A 20316-nucleotide genomic window follows, 5' to 3' on the forward strand; every position below is an offset into this window, starting at 1 on the left:
TGCAGCTGAAGCCCACGACCATGCTAAGCCTGTCTGCGGCTGATGGAGGCGGCCTCCCCTCGGGACCCTTCCTCGCCCGCATCCAGAGGTGCCCGGCGGGCAGAGCTGCCCGGCAGGGCGGCCTTTTGGATGCCCGTGGTGCTGGGGACGCCGAACAGGGCTGTCACCGGCGCTGCCTCAGTTTCCCCCACCGCTCCGATCAGTGCCTGACTGATTTAACACCATCACCAGCTTTCCCTCACAGACCTGCTCACCACAGAGGTTTGTGGAACTGCCTGGTACTGGGGCTCTGCCTGTCCTCCAGCCCTCTTGGATGGGCCCTGCTTTCATGGGGGAATGTTAGGGTAGCTGAGGTGCTGGGATGGATAGAGGTGTGAGAACAGGGGGAAGTTGTGTTGCTTGGTGATACCTGGAGTTTGAACCCACTTACACTGAGATTTCCCATGATTTCCAGCTCACAGCTACTTTTCAGTGAATGTTTTGCACCTGCCCTTTCTGAAAAACTTGTAGCATCCTTTGCTCTCTGGATTGAGATCTAGCAATGCAAATCTTTGTAACACTGCCTTGTAACCTTTCTTTGTGTAACTAGCAGCAATCAGTCTAGGCCATCTGGCAGGCAAGAGCCTGCGTAGGGAAAACAGTCATCCTACCTGCGTCTGCCTCCTTGCTCTTTCCTCTTCTGCTTCTGTTTCTGGGTTTGTTCTTCTGGTGCTCTCCATTAGTGTTTAACACTGGTAGAACTTCACTGGCTGCTCAAATTACTTCCTTATTTACGCTCACATAATCTGTGATGGTTTGGAAATGCTGCAGAGTGTGAAGTCAGTTTGGCATTCCGGAATCTCTACCGTGGAAATGATGCTGTCCAGTGAGATTCTGCAGTACTTGGCACAATTCTTAAATACAACTTAAGGCCAGAGATAGATGGCAAATAGTCACAGTGGGGTGAGTAAAGAAAAATGAAAGTCTGTGAGAAAAATTCTTTGGGGATCTACTTGGGACATTTGAGGGAAAAGATGCTAGATCTCCTTGAATGGCTGCTTGTGCACTGGTAGTGGTGAAGTTTTTTCCTAAGCCTGGCAGGTTCTTATGCATTTTAAAGACCTTCCTTCCAGGAGTAAGTTTCAAAATACGAATTACTGTTAGAAATACGTCTAATTCAAAGTACTAACATTGTGGTACTCATGAACACACTGTGGTGGACCCTAAAATGTTCCACCCACAGTTCATCTGTGGTGAAGAACGGCACCTGTTACAGAGCTCTATAACAAATGCTGCTGCAGAGCAGTGAAACACAGCTAGTGGTGCTATGTGCGATTCTGCTCAGCCCATTTCCCAGATACAGCCCATCATGTTGGCAAGAGTTGTGTAAAGCGTTTACAGAGAGGACTTGGCAGGGCAGAGGAAGTGCTGCACAAATACCTGGTTTGTTTCTTCCATACAATCTAATTACTCACACAGATACTTTCATATGGGAATCCCCTTTGGTGAGCAGGATGGCAGAATAAACAGAAATAAAGCTGCAAAGTTGAGCAATACAGCACTAAGTTACAAGTCTGCTCGATGGCCATGGATTAGAGAGGAGCAACACTGGGGGAAAAGAAATCCTGCAATTACAGCTTCAGCCACAGTTGCTCCAACATCTGCTCCCTCTTGTTCTATTCTCCTGTTTTGGTGTCAGTTTATTTTCGACGCCTCCTTGGCTGAGCTGGCCCTTTAGCTGTTTGCATATGCACTACTGCCTGCATTGGGAATTGGTGGGTTGGGTTTAGACTGTTCTAATGCTTGTAAAGGCACTGTTGGAATAGTAGAGAGCCTTAGTTTTGTGTCCCTCTCCATCCCCACTGGCCAGACTGCTTTGTTCAGCTTTTTAACTTCATTTTTGAAGCCAAAACTCTGCACCCTCTCATGCTTGGATGCAATAATCCAGGCTTTTGATTTAAGGGATACTTTTTTCATGTGAAATAACATCTTCTCTTTAACACCACAAGAACCAGAAAATAAGGACTGTTATTTTAGGCCACAGATACAATTTTATGACATCTCTTTTATCCAGAAACTTTGAACATGATTTCAGGAAAAGGAGAGTTGCAAGCACTGCATATATCTGTTTACAATAACATTGTGCTAAATGCTAGTAGAAAAGCAGAATAAAAAGAAGTTGTCACCAGCAGTGATAATTATACATTTCCTTGTATTGTCTGTGAGTAAAACAGATTGGCAAAAGACAACAATTTCTGCCTCCAGTGCTCATCAGTGTTACATTACTTCCCAGTGAGTTGGAAGCCAAAGGACAAGAGAAGGAAGCTGAACTGCAGATGAGATACGTCTAGGTCAGCTCTTTCTCTGAGAGAGAGGTTATTTGTTCCCAGATTGTTCTTCTGCAGAAAAATATGATCATTTCCACATTAGAGCCTCAGCAGAGAAGGGAAGACTTTCTGTGCTAACCTGTTTTTCCCTTAACTATTTCTCCATTATAGAATTTGTTTAGTTTGGTAGTCATACACTAAAATAAATAGTATTTTAATCAGGTTCCATTCCCAGAGTCACATAAATTAATACTTCTCCTTCCTATCTCACAGTCCAGTTAAAATACAGCTTTAAAATGTTGTGCATCCTGCTACCTTATGTGAAAGAGCATGATAAAGTTACTGTGCCAAAAGGTATCTCAGGTGGATCAGACAGGAGAAATTTTCAGTCTTTCAGCAAGACTGGCTCAGAAATGTTACACTCATAGCACATCCATGTGCAAAAGATGCTAAAACTTTTCAAGTGGCTGCAACTTTGAAACCAACCTTGAATATGTGAAAATGCATGCTGTGAAGCACTGTTTACTAAGAGGGAGAAATAACCTGGGAAACTAGGAAGAGCTTTGTATATTTTCATAAGTCATGAAGAGACATAATTGGTGATGGCAAATCCATTGCTGTTGGTATTTCATTCATAATGGAGAGATGCAAGAAAGAAGTTACTGATAACTGAATTGAAAAATAAATATGTTCTACAAGAAGCTTGAGTATAAATCTTAAAAACATATCCTTCTCCTCAGTTAATACCTTAAAGATTTTAGCAGGGCTTTTGGGAACAGAGCTCCGCACTGTGAGGAAATGGAGCCTGAAGAACGTAGTGACTGTTATCATCTCCCCACGCCTGGGAGCCAGTGCTGCTGGACAGTTCAGTGTCAGGATCTGCTCCCTACAGTGTCCATGCTCCGTCATTTCAGTACTTCCCGTGGGTGCAGCTTGGATTAACACCATGAGTGTGTTTTCTCTCTTCACTTTAACCCATGCTTTAAACCTACAGGAGACACTAGGTCTACACCTCTGCTGCCTTGTGCTTTTGTGTGTAGATACTTTCACAGACACAAAACAGTTGAAATGTCCTCACATCTGAGCCAGTTGCGCCATACAGCCACTTCAACAGGTGCAGTCCACACCTTCTTTTGCTGGACAGATGATGAGATTTGCACATCAAGAGGAGTGTCCAGAGTCATATTTCATTTACATAGCAGGTAAGGTTACTTCAAACCAAATCATTCCAGTGTTTTTTGTTTCTTTTTACAGATACTAGCATCTTCTTAATATATAATGAAGATCACAAGCGCTGTGTACTGGCTCAAAGTTCTAATTCAGTGACTACTGCTCCTTGTGTTCAAGAAAATGAGTCACAAAAATTCAGGTGGGTCTCAGATCACCAGCTTATGAGCATAGCATTGAAATTGTGCTTGGGAGTGCCTTCGAAGAAAGACTGGGTTCCCATCACCCTGTACCCTTGTGACAAGGCTAGTGAACTTCAGCGATGGGAATGCAGAAATGAGACTCTCTTTGCAATCCAAGGGGAAGATTTGTTTTTCAACTATGGAAACAAACAGGAAAGGAATATCATGCTGTACAAAGGATCTGGTTTATGGAGTAGGTGGAAAGTCTACGGAACCACAGACGATCTGTGTTCTCGAGGCTATGAAGGTAAAGTTCTGTAAATTAATTTCTGTATTTGAAACTCGTTTTTATGTGTAGGTAATTAAAATATTTTATATGTGTAGAAGAATTTCCTTAATCTTATTAATGATCAGTGAGTGTGAATTCAGGTGAAATGAGCAATACTTGAGTGGGTGTGCCTTTCATTTTTTGAGTACTTCAGTTTGGTTTTTGTCAAATTTGTCAAAGTGCTGATAGATGATTAACCATGCATGGTAATGATTAATTTGGAGAGAATAAAAAATTCTATGGTTATTCAAAACATGTGTATAACTATTACACAGCAGTTGATGATAGCTTTTACTATTTACTACATGTGTACAAAAAGACATAGTGTAAATGTTTAGTCTGTTGGTTATATTTTTTTCCTTGGGATGCAAATATTAACTGGCAGTAAGATATTAGTTAACTCCTGATATCTTAATTTCCAGTGTATTGCAGATGTCTTCCTAGGTGTTTGAAGAGAGTTTCATAGTTGGTGCTAAAATGTTAGACAAAGAAATGAGATATTTTAAATAGTTAAATTTGAATAAGATATTTTAAATAGTTAAATTTGAAAAAGTTATGTATAATACATCTTTATATATATTCATTCATCTCCATATATATATTCATGATAAGTATCTGTAAATACATTTGACTTCCCATTTAGTATTCTTTGATAAACTGAAATGGTCACAGAGGGAGGTATGGATGCAGATTCTGTGGTTTACACTATGGCTGATTACAGTACTGGTCCTTGGCCAGAAGCCAGAATAGAAGAACCCTAGCAAAGCAAATTATGTAAAAGAAGGCAGGGGAGAGATATAATAATGTCCTGCTATTCCTTCCTCCTCTGTTTTCTAGCAGCTCTGTGAGACAGTGACTGGTATGTCACTTCGCCAAAAATCCTTGTCAAGTCCAGTTCCCCTGTATGTCCTTCCATCAATTAATGTGCATTACATGTGCACACACAGAAAGCTGCTTTAGTTACTTTCAGAAGTTCCATTGAGTCATTTTTTTCTGATAAAACAAAAAGTATCTTTACATGCAAATATAAAACTTACTTGGGCATAATATATTGGAGTTACTCTATGGCGTATATCTTTCAAGTTTACATGGACATGCTCTTCCATGTCCAAAATGATCAGCAGTTGACTGAGTTATTGACAGAACATTCAACAGTCTTTTGTGCTTTAAAAAATGGCATAAGTGTGTGTGTTTTGTACTTTTGATTGTTATACATGGGAAATTTAGCATGGGAAGGTACTTGTCTAAGCTCAGTTGTGGTCTGTTGTCTCCCTTAGCAAAAAAAATTTGTCTCACTGTGAACATGGGTATCAGCTTAGACCTAGAGTAAAATGAGCAATGTTCCAGTTCTAGTACAGCTGTATACTAAGCTAGCAAGCTTTCCTTGCTATAATATTTTTAATAGGATCATAAAGACGAATTCCTATATATCTCATGCTTATTAATTTTTATACATTTTTGAATTGTTGTGTCTCCTTAGATACCTACACAGTGAAAGGAAATGACAATGGAGCCCCTTGTGTGTTTCCTTTTAAGTTTGGTGGTAAATGGTATGCTGACTGCACAGATGCTGGCAGATCAGATGGCTGGTTCTGGTGCGGAACCACCTCGGACTATGATGTTGACAGGAAGTATGGATTTTGCCCAATGAAATGTAAGATTTTTACATTCACAGTTCTGCTGTGCTCTTACTCAGCTGCCTGGAAATATGTCCATAACATGTGCTTCATAGTTTGAAATGTCTCTGTTTAGCCTGCTTTCCTTTTAAGAGCAACATAAATATCCAAATATAGGACCCAGCGTAAAAAACATTGCCCAGTTATTTTTGGGTGAAAGTATTTTAATTGTATTCTGGAATCTCTATGTACACCATTTACTTAAATAGAAAGTAAATTAGGTGCTTACATTAGCATAAGTAGTATATATAAAAGGTCAAAAAGTAGAAATCTATGAAGTGGAACTGAAAGCTAGAATACAGTTTAATTGAAAATTAAAATTACTTAGGAGAATGAGTTGCCTTTTAGACATGAAGGAACTTTCTTGAACTCTTTAGTACATCCCAGTGTTTCCCAAATCTGTGTGCTGTATTTTAGTTCTGTCTTTTAACTCAATTAGAAGTATTTGCATTCTAAATTCCCTGGTTTGCATATACTTGGTGTTTAAAATGCAGTATTATCAAAATGCAGAACTTTATTTAGAAACGTTGATCATCCTTTAAGTAAATGGGAGTAATTTATGCCTGCATGTATTTGAGTTCTTTTAAATTTTAATGAATTTTCTCTGGACCTCTGTAAAATATGTACTAAACGTTTTGTCTGCAAGCTGATTCTTCTGTCATGCTGAGAAGGGTAGCACTTTTCCCTCCTTTCTTTTTTATTATTGTGTTTTGCTGTAAAGCTCCAGCTGACTGCAAGCAGAGATAAGGAGAAAAATATGCCTTTCCTTTGATGTGAAGAAAACTGTTTGGGTTGATCTTAACTGATTTGATGACAAAATACTGGTGTCCTTTCCTGATTTCCATGAATGTTACATTCAGTATTTCAGAAAATAAAAAACTGCACTTTTTTTTTTTCTTCTATGCCAATATCATTTTCAGGACAATAAAGACATGCTGGGTATATCAATCCCATTAATAAAGCACATGCAAAGCTGACTTAAGAATACTCCCTGCATAGTATTATTTGAGTACAACAAATAGGAGGCATCATTAAAATTTTGTTTAATTCTTTGGCATAATTCAAGGAAATCCATTCAGATGGCAGTGATTGTTTTTGAAAAAAACTGTTTTATGCTGACTGCCTGCATGTTTCCTTCCTGATTCTTCAGTACTAGCTATAAAATATTCAGGCTTGGGTCATATATTTTAGTGAGAGACAGGCCATAGTAGCAGAAGTTTTAGTCATCTCTATGAAAGAGAAATGAATGAGATATGAGAGTGTTGTAAGTTAATAAACTTCAGCAACACCTTTGAAAATAGGATGTTTAAGTTTGTGTGTGTTAAAGTTTATTTACTAAGAATAAAGTGTTGTTTCCTAAACTGTCTTCTTAAAGAGACCAAGGGTGCAAACATGAAAATATGTGATGCAAACTTGCAACTGGGGCCAGGACCTTCAGTGAAATGTCTGTGGCTGACCCAGTCACTTCTCATTGTGACCAAAACCACCTCAGATGTTCTCCAAAATGAAGAGGGCATGAGGCTGCACCTGCGACAGTTCTTAAAATCAATAGAGGCTGAGAAATTTTATCAGTGGAGGTGCCATAATTGTGATTATGACCCTTTATTTGGTGATTTAGAAAGAGATGCTGAGACAGTAACAGCAGAAGCTTAAACCCCAAGTAAAGGAACTGAGCAGGACGGAGCAAACAATTTTTAGTAGCCTGGGAAATGCTGCTTCTTTATAGGTTACACCATGTCTTCTGAACTGTATGCTGCACTTCAAAGAAGGTGTTGGGAAGAAAACAAGTTGCACAGTGTAAGACCATCAGAAGAGTGACTATAGCTCTATTCCAGTGGGAAAAAGTCCATTGAGGCCTCTCTTGACAGATGAAGGATTCAGAAACCCTTCTGAAGGGTTTTTTATGCATTAAGCAATGCATAAAAATGCAGGTGACTAGGACAGAAACAAAACCCGCAGAAAATAAATGCATGCTGAATCGATCTGTGTAGGGATAGAGTTCAGATTTTTATTAATTTTCTACTTATGTACTGAGGACAGGTGTGATTTAACATTAATTTAGCTTAGGTGCTAAAATATATTATTCCAGGAAAGTGTTTAATCTTTTTGTTTCTCTGGGGAACTAAGCTTTAAACAATAGCATACAGATTTTCCAATATCCTGCTCTGTAATCCTGCATTTGAACTCTCAAAACTCAGGCATCTTAAAAGCAAATTTTCCAAGACTTAGAAATGAGTTTGATTTTTATCAAAGGCCAAAATTCTACAAGACAGCACCATATGGAAGTCAGCTATAAATTATGAGACGGGGGAACTGAGGTGGAAGGTTGGATGAATGCCCAAGACTTGTTTACCTCTTCTCTGTAATAATTACACAAGAGTTATAAACCCCTTACTATCAAATCAGAGCCAGTTTTCTTTACTGAATTATAGATTTTACTATTTTTGCTATATTAATTTTATCCCAGGTTTGTGCACAGGGATTTATGATCTTTTAGAACATAGTGTAGCAAAGAAGTTTTGATTCTGATAGTTATAAAATATTTTGGACAGAAGTTGATTTGTGGGTAATGATAATCACATGAACGTTACCATTTTTACTGAAATGTCATTATTAGAGTAGGTTATATTTTATTTCTTTAAAAAATGAAGATAATGTGAAAAAAGACGCACTTAATATTACCTATAGATAATCAGATTTAATACAGGAAAAAGTGGAACTGGTAAGTGACCTCCAGGTATTTAACATGTATCATGCTTTGTTTTGAGTTTTATTTATTGTTCTGTTTCCCTGTATTTGCAGACTGAAGTATTCTAAGCATTCTGAATTCAGATAAGGCCTCTTTCTCTCAATTTTTTCAGATTGCAACTTGAGAAGCTGATAAAGGCTTCAGGAATTCAGGTTTTTTCTTTCTCCTTGTTGGCAGACCTGCACTGATCTCTGCTGTGTTCTGCTTCAGTCATGCAACTTTATTCCCTTTATGTTATGTTTAGCTCAGTGCTGGGACCTCACGTAGGTTCCATTTTTGGCAGATCAAGATCACGCTGTTTTCTGTTTTTCTGTTGCTTGTTTGTGGAGAAACAATTGAGATGAGGCAGGAGAGACTGCAGCAGTGTAAAGAATGTGGTACCTTCTGGGGCAGCTTCTACTCTTGGTTCCTTTTGGGTGATGCTCTCACTGGCATTGCCTGAAAGTGCCAATTCAGGTATTCAAGGAGTTCAGTCAGGCTTTGTGGCAGAGGAGAAAGTCATGCCATGTCAGACACATGCTTACGGAATCAGGAATTGCAGGGGAGTTTGAGATGGATATGATGATGTCAGCTTTGCATTCAGCACTTGGGTCTGATTACCACAATCAGAGTAAGAAAATCCATGGCCACTTTATATAGTGACCCAAATCAGTAAAAAAATTTGGGGTTTATCTCAGAAAAAAGGTCAACTTGATATGCACCTTAGCTAGCATCAGCCTGAAAGTTTTTAGTCTTTTTCTCCACATTCACAAATCAACTCTTTTAGCATGTTTTTAGCCACTTATTGTTTACCTTAAACAGCAGATTCTTTTGTACCAGAGAAAACGGTGACATTGTCTAATTCCCTGTCTACTGTCCTGGATCTACTATTACATTAGAGAACCTCAGGATTCCTTTCAGACCATTGTCTATAGCAGTGTTGGGGCATTTGTTGTCTTTTGCTATGCAATTTTTTGGGTATATTTTATCTGGCTCTGTCTTCATGATGAGTTACAGCATTTTTGTTTCTCCCTGTAGTTACTAGTAATGATTTGTGGAACACAGACCCTTTAACAAATGTCCAGTACCAGGTAAACTCTGAGACAGCTCTGAAGTGGCATCAGGCAAGAAAAAGCTGTCAGCAGCAGAAGGCAGAGCTATTAAGCATCACAGAGTTGCATGAACAAACATACCTGACAGGTAGGTTAATATTATCCATTGTTTCCTTAAAAAAGTGTATTATTGCAACAGTGACACGAATATGGCATGTTCCATCTTGAAGATTATATTTGTTCAATTCTGGTAACTAGTAAATTGAAATAGTTATGTGGAATGATTCATCTGGAAATATAGGACAGAAAATATTTATTTTATCATGATTAAATATTGCCATAAACTAATAGTGACATAAAAATACATCAATTAAGTAATGTAGGCAATAAAGAATGAATGTTGGAATGCAGAAAAATGCAAAGCAGTTTGTAAACTGATTATGTAGATATCAAGATTGCATCCTTTTGCACTCTTCTTGTAGTGTGTATTAGTCAGCAGTTTTGCCTATTTCACTAAAGCCATTACATCTTCAATATATCCTAAGATATGAAAAGAAAAACAACTAATAAGCAAAAGGACTTATAAATATTCTCTTTTAGTTTCAATCTCCTTCAATGCTTTTAGGAGTTTCCACACCTCTCTTATGAGAAAATTCTTAAATTTTACTTGAATATATTTACATTCTACATTGAGAAAATACTCTTTATTACCTTCTCAGTCTGTGTACGAACATTAAATAGTTCACTGATTCATCTATTAAATAGATTAGAAAATATTTTGAATACGGTACATCAGTTGAAAGATAAAATATTCTATACTATAACCTATATGTTGTATTCTCTAAATTTTTAGAATAAGAGGATTAGAGAATGGTTTGGGTAGAAAGCTGAACATTTAAAAATCATCCAGTCCAACTTCTCTGCCATGGTATGGGACATCATGGATTCAACTAGGCTGCTCAAAGTCCCATCTAACCTGACCCTGAACAATTTCAATGATGAGGATCCACAATTTCTCAAGGCAACCTGTTCCATCAACATTGTAAAAAATGCCTTCATTATATGCAATCTAAATCTGCCCTCTTTCATTTTTAAACTATTATCCCTTGACGTTTCACTACAAGCCCTGGTAAGAAGTCTTCCCCCAAATTTCTTAGAAGTAAGTCCTTTTCATTTATTGAAAAGCTGTGATAAGGTCTCCCCAGAGCCTTCTCCTCTCCAGGCTAAACAACCTCAGCTCTCTCAGCCATTCTTCACAGGAGGGATGTTTCAGCCCTCTGATGAATTTTCCTGCCTCCTCTGGACACGCTCCATGCCTTTCTTGTACTGGGGACCCCACAGTTGAACACAGCATTCTGAGTGGATCCCCCCAGAGAAGGTGAGGGTCAGAATCCTTTCCCTTGCCCTGCTGCCCACGCTGCTTTGGAGGCAGCCCAGGACACATTTGGCTTTCTGGGCTGTGAGTGGACATGGCCAGGTCATGTCCAGCCTCTCATCCATGAAGTCCTTCTCTGCTCTCAATCCATTAATCCCCTAGTCCATATTGATATTGTAAATTTCCACGACCCAGGGATAGAACCTGGTGCTTGGCCTTGTTGAACTTCAATGGGCCTGCTCCTCAGACCTGTCAGAGGCCCTCTGGTTGCCATTGCTTCCCTCCAAACACACCTCTCAGCTGAGGTGTCATCTGCAAACTTGCTGAGGGGGCACCCAATCCCACTGCTATGTGATGTAGATATTGCTGACGGGGCACCCAATCCACTGTGAGTGACGTAGATATTGATAATATTGGTCCCAATACAGACCCCAGAGGGACACCACTTGTTACTTCTTTCCATTTGGATTCTAAGCCACTGACTGTAGCTCTTTAGATGCAGACATCCAGCTAATTCCTTATCCATCTAGCAGTGCATTAATCAAATCCATATTTCTCCACTTTAGAGGAATGAGAAATGTATTTTTAATGCTATGAACAATTTGTTCTGTCTAAACTTCTGTTTTCAATTTAAAGATTTGGTCAAAACATGGGTTGTTTTTTAAATGACTGTAAGAAAATTGCTGTTGAAATTCGTGCTCAAGGGAGCAAACTGGTGCTGACACAGAAGGTAGCTATTACTTGATGAGTTTTAATTGCAAACTGATAGATAGGGCTGCTAAATGTATGTGAAGATCAGTTTTTCATTATACAGATACCCTGGCAGTACTAGGATTTCCTGTCATGCTCAGTTCTCAATTCTCCTAATGACAAATTGTTTGTCCAGAAGAAGTAATAGAGCATGTTAATGTGTTGATGAAAAACCAGGTCTGAGATTCCAATTTCCAGTCAACTACCTCTCCTTTTAAGTTTGCCATGCTTCAAGTGCTGCCCATCGCTGTGGTGTCAAAGAGAGCAACCTGCAACATCTTGACATGATGCCATCAGTAGAGGCAGAAACAAATGATACATATTGCACAATCATTTTCTGTGAACTATGCAGAAACACACTTAAATTTAAAAAATCAGCAGGCATCCAGCTGCTCTTCCAAGCCTCATACTAAGGGCAGAGATAGACAATTGATTAGTACTGACTATGTACAATGTTCAGCAGGGCCATACATAAGCATATTTCTAAGTGCTTTTCAGAGCTAGAGGAATAAATTTGAATTGTTTTTCTTTTTTTTTCAAAAACTTAACATTGGCTTAGTGACTTAACATTGGCAAAAGAACTGAAATTGATCAGTCTGAAAAACGCACAAGATATGCTGTTAAAAAGATGGTGTTTGCAATGATTGCATTTTAATGTATTTTGATAGATGAGAACAGGTTTTTACACTGTGAAATTCACACTTGTAAATTTTGTGGAAGAGAAAATAGACACTGGGAAACTTTATCTTTCATTTTAGAACACTGATTTTTGGTTTTGTGACCTTTTCTGCAACTTTATCAATTTAATATTTTATAGTTCTGATAAAAACAAGTTTCATGTTTATTATCAATGATAGCAGAGTCATTTTGTTTTCTGTTATAATAAAGTTCTTCAAACCTAAATATGTCAAAACTCTAAAACTAAACTGACTAATGTAAGATGACTGGTTTATCAGGTTTAGCATAACCACCTTAACTAGAATGTTAAAAATTGTTAAAACTTGTACTAGGAAAAAGGAGAAGGTTTAACAGGAATTCAGCTCTCAAGTTTTGAGGAGTGTTTGCTCTTGCTGCAGACTTGCAATGTCTCTCTCTGTCTCTGTAACCCAGGTCTGACTCGCACACTGAGTTCAGCTCTCTGGTTTGGCCTCAACAGTTTGAATTTCAACAGTGGATGGCAATGGGTTGGTGGGGCTCCTTTTCGGTACTTAAACTGGGTTCCAGGTAAGGTTAAATGCATTGCTACTCGGTTCAAAAGGCAAAAATTTGGTCATTGTGTAACAAATATCTTTTCTAGCACTCTATTCTCCTGCAATTATTGAACTTGTTTTGATGCTGAAAGATTCTGGTAGTGATTATAAACACTATGAGTAATGGCCCTTATGCTAGGGATATGTCCCAGGCTTAATTTATTATTCATAATGGAAATGGTAGGCTCAAAATCCACAGGAAAGTTTTAAGTCATTTGTTGACACTTCATTTGCTTATCTTCCTAATTTATTTTATTTTTGAATGTGGAAGAAATCAAGTGCTGTAGAAGTCTTAATTTGTGAGATTAGAGTGATCAATGGTGGGGTGATTTTGTTTTTGTTTTTTTTTTTTTTTCTTCAAATTCCTTTCCAATTTGTTTTTGTTCAATTTCTTTTATTTGCTTCAAGAATAGCTTTTCATTTTCATTTGGGATTAACCTACTCTCAGCAGTAACACATATCAAGCTGAACATTTGAGGCTAGACTACTTTGACAGAAGCCCAGCTACTCCACAGCTGTGGCTGCAGTGTTGAACTCTGGTGCCATCATTAAAAAGTTTCTGTGCCATCTGTGCAAATGGTGAAGGGCTGCATCTCTGGTTGACTACTCAGAGTGCCTATGTAATAGTGGTTTTTGCAGGACCCTTGCCTTGCTCCTTTGCACTATTCAGGGATCTTTTGGAGACTAATTTAAAGTAGATGTCTGAAGTTCTGCAGTGTAAATGCTCTTTATCTTCACTGAGCATTTAATCACCAGTAACTAAAAGTGCCTGCTCCAGTGTATCACCCAGGGCCTCCCTTGTGTAGATAAGGCCAAAATCACGTTTTAGGCGGACAAACTTCTTGAGCAGGCAAGCTCTGAAGAGTGATTTGAACTACTTTATAAATAGCTCTCCAGTGGAGTGAGCACAGAGGCAAACAGATGAACTGCAAGTTGCTGTGGAGGTATTTACAGGTCTGTAGTCTGAGTGCACTGATGAGAATCTGCACACAAGGAGGAGTGGGGGAAACAGTTCTGAGATCGAGCCAAAGCAGCAAGAGGAGCTGTTAATGGTTGTAAAAACTGCAGACAACTCTCAGTTGTACTGTAAAGAATTAAATAGTTAATATTGGGTTTGATGTAATGAAAATGAATTCTATTTATCCTTAACTCCTTACAGTCCTTAATTTCATTCAAAGGTAATACTCTACTCTTATGTCCATATAACATATTTTATATTTGTGCTATCTCCATCATGACTTTATGTTGGCTCTGCCTCCCTGTCTCATCCCCATTACACTGAATGCTTAAGAACTGGCTGTTTTTTCATTAACACATTTTAAGGAAATTTACAGAAACTTCAGATTTTTCCATCACACTAGCCCTAAAGTAATAGAAAAAAAAAAATGAACTTTTATGAGTGTTCAAACAAAACTGATTTTGCTTAGACATTTTGGGGATCTTGCTGCCAATAGCTGTACTTCTTTGTGCAATAAAACAATTTAAAATTGTATTTTTGAAGTGAGCATATTTATTTCTCCTATGGGAAGAAGATAGAACATGACTGCAAATACAAGACTATATTTAATCTAAAGTAATGAAATCATAATGATATAAGAAAATGTCAGTGAGCAATCTTGAACTCTAAAAATATTGTTCTGTTTTGTTTATTCTGTGTAGCACCAATGTTTGTTATGTAGTATAGTGGTGTATGGTCAGAAATTAAAGAAAAAACATGCTAAGTTTAGTAACAGTATGTCAGATCTTGAAAAGTTCACCTGGTTTATTGCTGAAATTTATTCTGTTCTACAGCTTCTACTTTTCTTCTAGGTATTTTTATTAGTATTAGTACTAACCAATTATAACAAAAAGATACCAATATCCTGACATTGTCATGTTGTTTAGACAAATGAAATTCACTGCAGCAAAACAATTACTTATTATTTTTCTTATACTGAGTACAGAATTCAGCTACCTTATGGAACAGTTTTTTTTTTTTAACCTGAAGACTGTCCTCTGGAGCTTAGACATTCTCTATTTAAAAAAGGAAAAAATCCCAAAGAAAATAAACACATACACTGTAACACCTTCTACCAGGACTTTGAACACGTAAAGAGGCTGTAAATTTGCAACTTGTGGGCGCTGTGGAAAAATTTTCTCTTAAGAGAATGAACTTCCCCCTTCAGGTTAAAGGACTGTCATGTACCACAGCTGTCTATGTGTTATGCAAGTTGTGGTTGAAGTGTGGACCAGAAAGAAAATGTGAGAGCTGGGACATGGTGTGCTTATACTCTGTTGTTGATGAGAATTGTGGTGGTAGTTTTTTGTTTTGTTTGGGTTTTTTTGTTTTGTTTTTTAAGGCCATCCTTCTCCAGAACCTGGAAAAATCTGTGGGGCATTGAATCCTGGCAAAGGTGCTAAGTGGGAGAACTGGGAATGTGACAAGAAACTTGGCTATATTTGTAAACGAGGAAACGCTACTTTAGAATCTTTCATTATTCCTAGAGGTAGGTTTGGTAATAAACCCTCAACAAATTCTTTGTGACCAGTGTTTTTTATCTGTAACTGGAAGAGGTGTTATTGCATGTGGTAAAACCAAGCAAAGGACTCTGTAGACTGTGGTTTGACCAAGATTCCCTCTAAAAGTAAACAGTGAGTACTTCCTTTTTGCTCTGGTCTCCCTATTTCCTGTGTAATAATCTTCAATCGTCTTGAGAACTACACAATTTTGCAATCCAGAACTCTTTTCCAAAACCAAGCAGAACTGTCTGATTCTGATTATAAAATAATAAAAAATGAATTTAATGTTTTTAAAATAATGTAATTGTCTGAAACTCCATGTACACAATGAAACTAATCCACTTCTTCCTGTAATTTTACTACTTATGAGTTGGTGCAAGTCAGTAGTGGAGTAGAGCAATGTTTTTAAATTCTTTTGAATTAGATATTTTGAATGTATCTATATGTCTTATAAATATAGAGATCTTTATATAGAAATATAAAAATATTCATTTGTATACATATAAAAACATACAATTCTTTAAGAAATTATTTAATATATATTTATATACACTTTTTCAGAAGAAATGTAACTCTGAAACTTGCCTCACATTCTTAAGAAAGACAGAAGAGTGATAGGATTTACTTTGACCTCTTTCCTCGTTATCTGTGTACTATAAAAAGCTTTAACTTACTCCTTTGTTTCATCACTCCTTTCTGTTCTTTCCAAGTTCCTTTCATTTTCCAGGTCATACCTGTATGTCTTACATCCACTGATATTATTTTGTATAGACTTTGGAAGCAGAAGACTGAACTGGAATTAGATTTCCAGTTCATTTTTTAATATGCATCACTACTTGCAAAGCAGATGGTTTGGAAAATCAGTGTTTGATATTTGGTTTAAAGAACAGTTAATGTTTTTTAATATTTTTTTTACTTTCGCCAGTGTAGAATCAGTCCTGTTCAAAACAGTTAGGACAGAGAATTCTGCCTCATTTTTTTGCTTTGTTGCAAAGAGAAAAAACCACAAGAATTAGCTGGTGTCTCACTAATTAGATATTGAAATACATATTAATTAATTAATTCAATTGATGATTTGGTATTGAAATCAAGTACATTCATTGCTTTAGCTGAGAAAGACTTAAATGCATGTTAAAATTGTTTCCTAATTTAAGATGTAAAGTTTCATTGGTATTTGTATACAGGTGATACCCAAATAGTTTCATTTATATAGGTTGTTTTAGGTTGTTTTGCTGGCTACTGCTCAACTTTTCAGGTTTCATACATCAGTTCTGACACACTGATGCCTATAAATATAATATCAGTATAGAACTGGCTGTTTTATTATTTCTATTTAAATTCAGGGGTTTTTTTTGGAAGGAGGTGTGTGTCTAATGGTCATTACTCTCTTTTGCATTCAGCTTTTGTTCCTATCCCCCACCTCCAACCTCCAGCTTACCAGCAATTTGAAGGAAGAGAAAAACATTTTCAATTAAACAGAAATTGCTGAGTAAACACTATGACAGATAAACCAGAGATTGGCAGTAGTTCAATTAATAAAATATTTTCCAAAATGTCCCATGGGGGGAAGTAATAAAAGGATTAAGTATGGAATCATGCAAGGTGTTAGGTGCCCTCAGCTTCTAAAGGTGTAAAGGAAAACTCATGGCAAATTATGTTTTTCTGAGTTAAGAAATAAATTAATTGCAAATTCTACATGCACTTAGTTGTTCACCTGACGTTAAACACAAAGAAAAGCCTTTGAAATTTTAACCCTGGAAGTTATATGTATGTCTAACAGGGCAGTATGTGGGACAGAGGAACGTTTTACAACAGAATGTAATCATGCTTGTGTTCAAAACAAAGTCGGGAAAAATCTTTACAGAATATTTGTTTTCATTACAGATGGATTTTCATAAAGCAAACACCTGCAGGATTGTTTTGATTTTTGCTTCTTGTAACAAAATATTTTTTCCAGCAGGGGGCCACATCATGTTGTACATCAAAGTATCTTCGGGCTACAGAGCGTTTGTTCTGTAACCCAGCAAAGTATATTAATAGAAATGTATTAATTTCAAATTCAAAATGCTGAAAGGAAAGGCTGTCTATTTATTAATCACTCCACGAAGTGCCTGCCGATGTAGATTTCATCCCAAGCCAACAAAGTGTGGCAATCCTAAAGCACTATTTACAAATGTTTCTTTAAATATTCGGTTAGAAGAAATAAATACTCTTACTGTTATTGCTGAGATGCTGTACATCTGTCTTGTCAGACCACATAGGATGGGTTTAAGAGATAAATTTGAATTTCAGAATCATGAGACTGACTTCAGCTTGTGCTTTCACCCTTTTAGACACACAAGTCAAGCACTGTGAGAGTTTTCAGACTTCAGAAAGTTAAGCTGCAAGAAAGTCAGCTTCACAAGAATACTTGCTCTATATTTGAGGAATAACTATTCTACAGCTACAGGCCAATACATTTATCAGCTTGACATTTGGAATAATATTGTTTGAATGTTAATGTAATATTACCTTTTACCTTTTATTTGTGATAATTTGCATTGCTTCTTTTGTTTAAGTGAAATGATGTCCAGGGAGTAGTCCTTGTTTCCATTAGGATGAAAAAGTAAACTGGATGGCTTTGAGTTGTCTAGTAGTCTCTTTAAAAGTAGAATGGGGAAGCACAGAGTTAATTTTTGCTGAGTAGCTGAAATGAAAAACTGAAGAATTTCTTGTACTAAGAAATCCCCAGCAATGTAATTCAATAAGACTTACACAAAGAAACCAGACTATCAAGAGCTTTTTTTTTTTGTGGTCTGCAACAAGTTCCCTCTTGTTACTGTGTCTACAAGAAAAAGTTTTGCTGTCCTGCCGTAGCTGCTTTAGTGTTTAGTGGGTAATATTGTCACAGTCTGCCTCCAATTGAAGAAGAGACGCTCATGGACTCATTGAGACATAAATACCTTTGTGACTCTCTCTGTGGCTATGTCTGAACTGCTGATTTCTGTTCTATAAAGTGTTTGTAGTGTGCAGAAAGGTATGCTGAGTGTTCTCTGATTTGTGGCAAAGCACTGTACTATGCATATGCTCAGAGCTGAGAGCAGGTATAAGATGGATTAGGGGGCTGTCTGAAGCATCAGACTAACTCCTACAACAGTGTTTGTCACCTCTATGCTTGCTTGTTTCTCCCAACTTCACCACCTACATTCAGTTTGTTTTCCTGGGGTTCCTCCACCCTCTATTTCACCTTTCCCTCTCCTTTGGCAGACTTGAGAAGTTTCTGACCAAGCACTGAGCCCCTTGTCCGGGGGAAAAAAGTTTAGTTTTACTCAAACTTTGTGAGAATGTGCTGGCACTTTTTAGTTGCAGGTCTGAAAGAGCAGGTACTGTTTATAACAGAAATGTGTGTTTGTGTGTCATGAAACTAAGTATCTATTAATCATCAGTATCATCCAGTTGAAAGAGGATATGTGCCTGCAACAAGGGCTTGAATGGTCATGAGTTTGGGTGCCTATTTAAGCATTTCTACAGGATACATCACACTGTTCAACAAACACATTGCTCCTTCTTCTGATATATACAAGTTTTTTTTGCCCGCAGAATTTCTGAAAACCTGCTGTCCTTGTTCTACTCTATATATTGGTGTTTGCTAAACCCATCTGCTGATTATAAATAAAGAGCTGCAAGAATCATAATTTGTTTCTACAACAGCGACACTGTTTGTTGCATGTTCAGGTGGCACTCCTTCTGAGGTTGAATTGTTTGCTGCACAGTAATGTGTTTGTTGGCAATACCCTGGTGCTCTTCTACTGAGCTTCTGAAAGAAAGCTTTAAGCATAAATTGTTTACATTGACAACATAATTTTCTCAATTAAGCTTCTGAAAAGGATTCCTAAATGCAGTAGTCTTATTTGGATTCTCTTAGGATTATGTATAATCAGTTATTTCTTTCAGTAGTCTAGCAGATAGGCTAATCCATAAAGTGCCTAAGTTTTTTTTAAAAATAACTACTCTCATAAATATGTATTGTAAAGTCAGGTTCTTAACATACAGCATGGGGGTTAAAGAGAGGTGCTGACATCAGAGTAGAAAAATTATAAAGCCCTGTTCTGCAGACCTTACATTTTAGTATGCATATATGCATGCGTATAAAAGAGAAAAACACTTTTAATGGTCTTTTCTCAAATTGCAAGCACTTGTTTGCAACTGTAGTATTCTTTAGGTGTGGAAGTTTCCACTTGCAATTATTCATGCAGATTTTTATTGCTGTACATAGTTTTCATCTTTGCTGTTCTTTGTGAAGAAGATATATGATTAAATTTTTTTGTTAAATATTTTCTGATCTGATGTTTAGTCTTTAGTTGAGAACAGAATTCTGAAACTCTTCATGGCAATTTTTCTTTTCAGAGACTAATGTGCCTATTAGGTGTCCTCACCAATGGATGTCATATGCTGGTCACTGTTACATAATTCATAGGGACCCCAAAATATGGAAAGATGCCTTAACATCTTGCAGGAAAGAGGATGGAGATCTGGCAAGCATCCATAATGTTGAAGAATACAGCTTTGTTATTTCTCAACTTGGGTACCGTGAGTATTTTTTCACAATAACATGTATCTATATATACTAAGTAAAGAAGGTGTTTTGAACATGTGTTACCTGATAATAAAATGAGGAAACTGTTTAAAAATACTAATTGTCCTGACCACAAGGCGCAAAAGGACTTTAATTTTAAATTTTAAAAATCAGAGGAAGAAAAAACAAAGAATAGGATATAATAATATCCTATAATAATTGTCCTGACCACAAGGTGCAAAAGGATTTTAATTTTAAACTAAAAAAATCAGAGAAAACAAGAACACAGAATAGGGTTTACCGCCACTAAAAAGCTGTGGTCAGTGATGCAAATTGTATTATCTTCAAACTCCTGTTTCTTAGGGTCTGCTTCTCCTTCCTCTCTCCTTCTATATAGGTTAAAGCAATTTAAAATTTTTCATAGGATGAAAGGATTTTACAATTGATG

The 20316-nt window shown here is 37.2% G+C and overlaps 1 protein-coding gene across 2 annotated transcripts in view; it reads left to right on the forward strand.

The window, feature by feature from the left end:
- Positions 1 to 3595: 3595 nt before the first annotated feature.
- Positions 3596 to 20316, forward strand: part of MRC1 (mannose receptor C-type 1) — a 47619-nt gene continuing 30898 nt past the window's right edge. Inside the window, exons 1-6 of one of the 2 annotated variants that reach the window (XM_031066811.1) lie at positions 3596 to 3962; positions 5464 to 5637; positions 9426 to 9587; positions 12675 to 12788; positions 15154 to 15300; positions 19700 to 19882. In XM_031066811.1, the coding sequence (XP_030922671.1) occupies positions 3698 to 3962; positions 5464 to 5637; positions 9426 to 9587; positions 12675 to 12788; positions 15154 to 15300; positions 19700 to 19882 (1045 nt within the window). In that variant the 5' untranslated portion in view covers positions 3596 to 3697. The remainder of the gene's footprint in view (positions 3963 to 5463; positions 5638 to 9425; positions 9588 to 12674; positions 12789 to 15153; positions 15301 to 19699; positions 19883 to 20316) is intronic. The other variant, XM_031066810.1, reaches the window with a different exon arrangement.

The sequence above is a fragment of the Geospiza fortis genome, unplaced genomic scaffold, assembly GCF_000277835.1.
Source record: "Geospiza fortis unplaced genomic scaffold, GeoFor_1.0 scaffold138, whole genome shotgun sequence".
Classification (NCBI taxonomy): Eukaryota; Metazoa; Chordata; class Aves; order Passeriformes; family Thraupidae; genus Geospiza; species Geospiza fortis.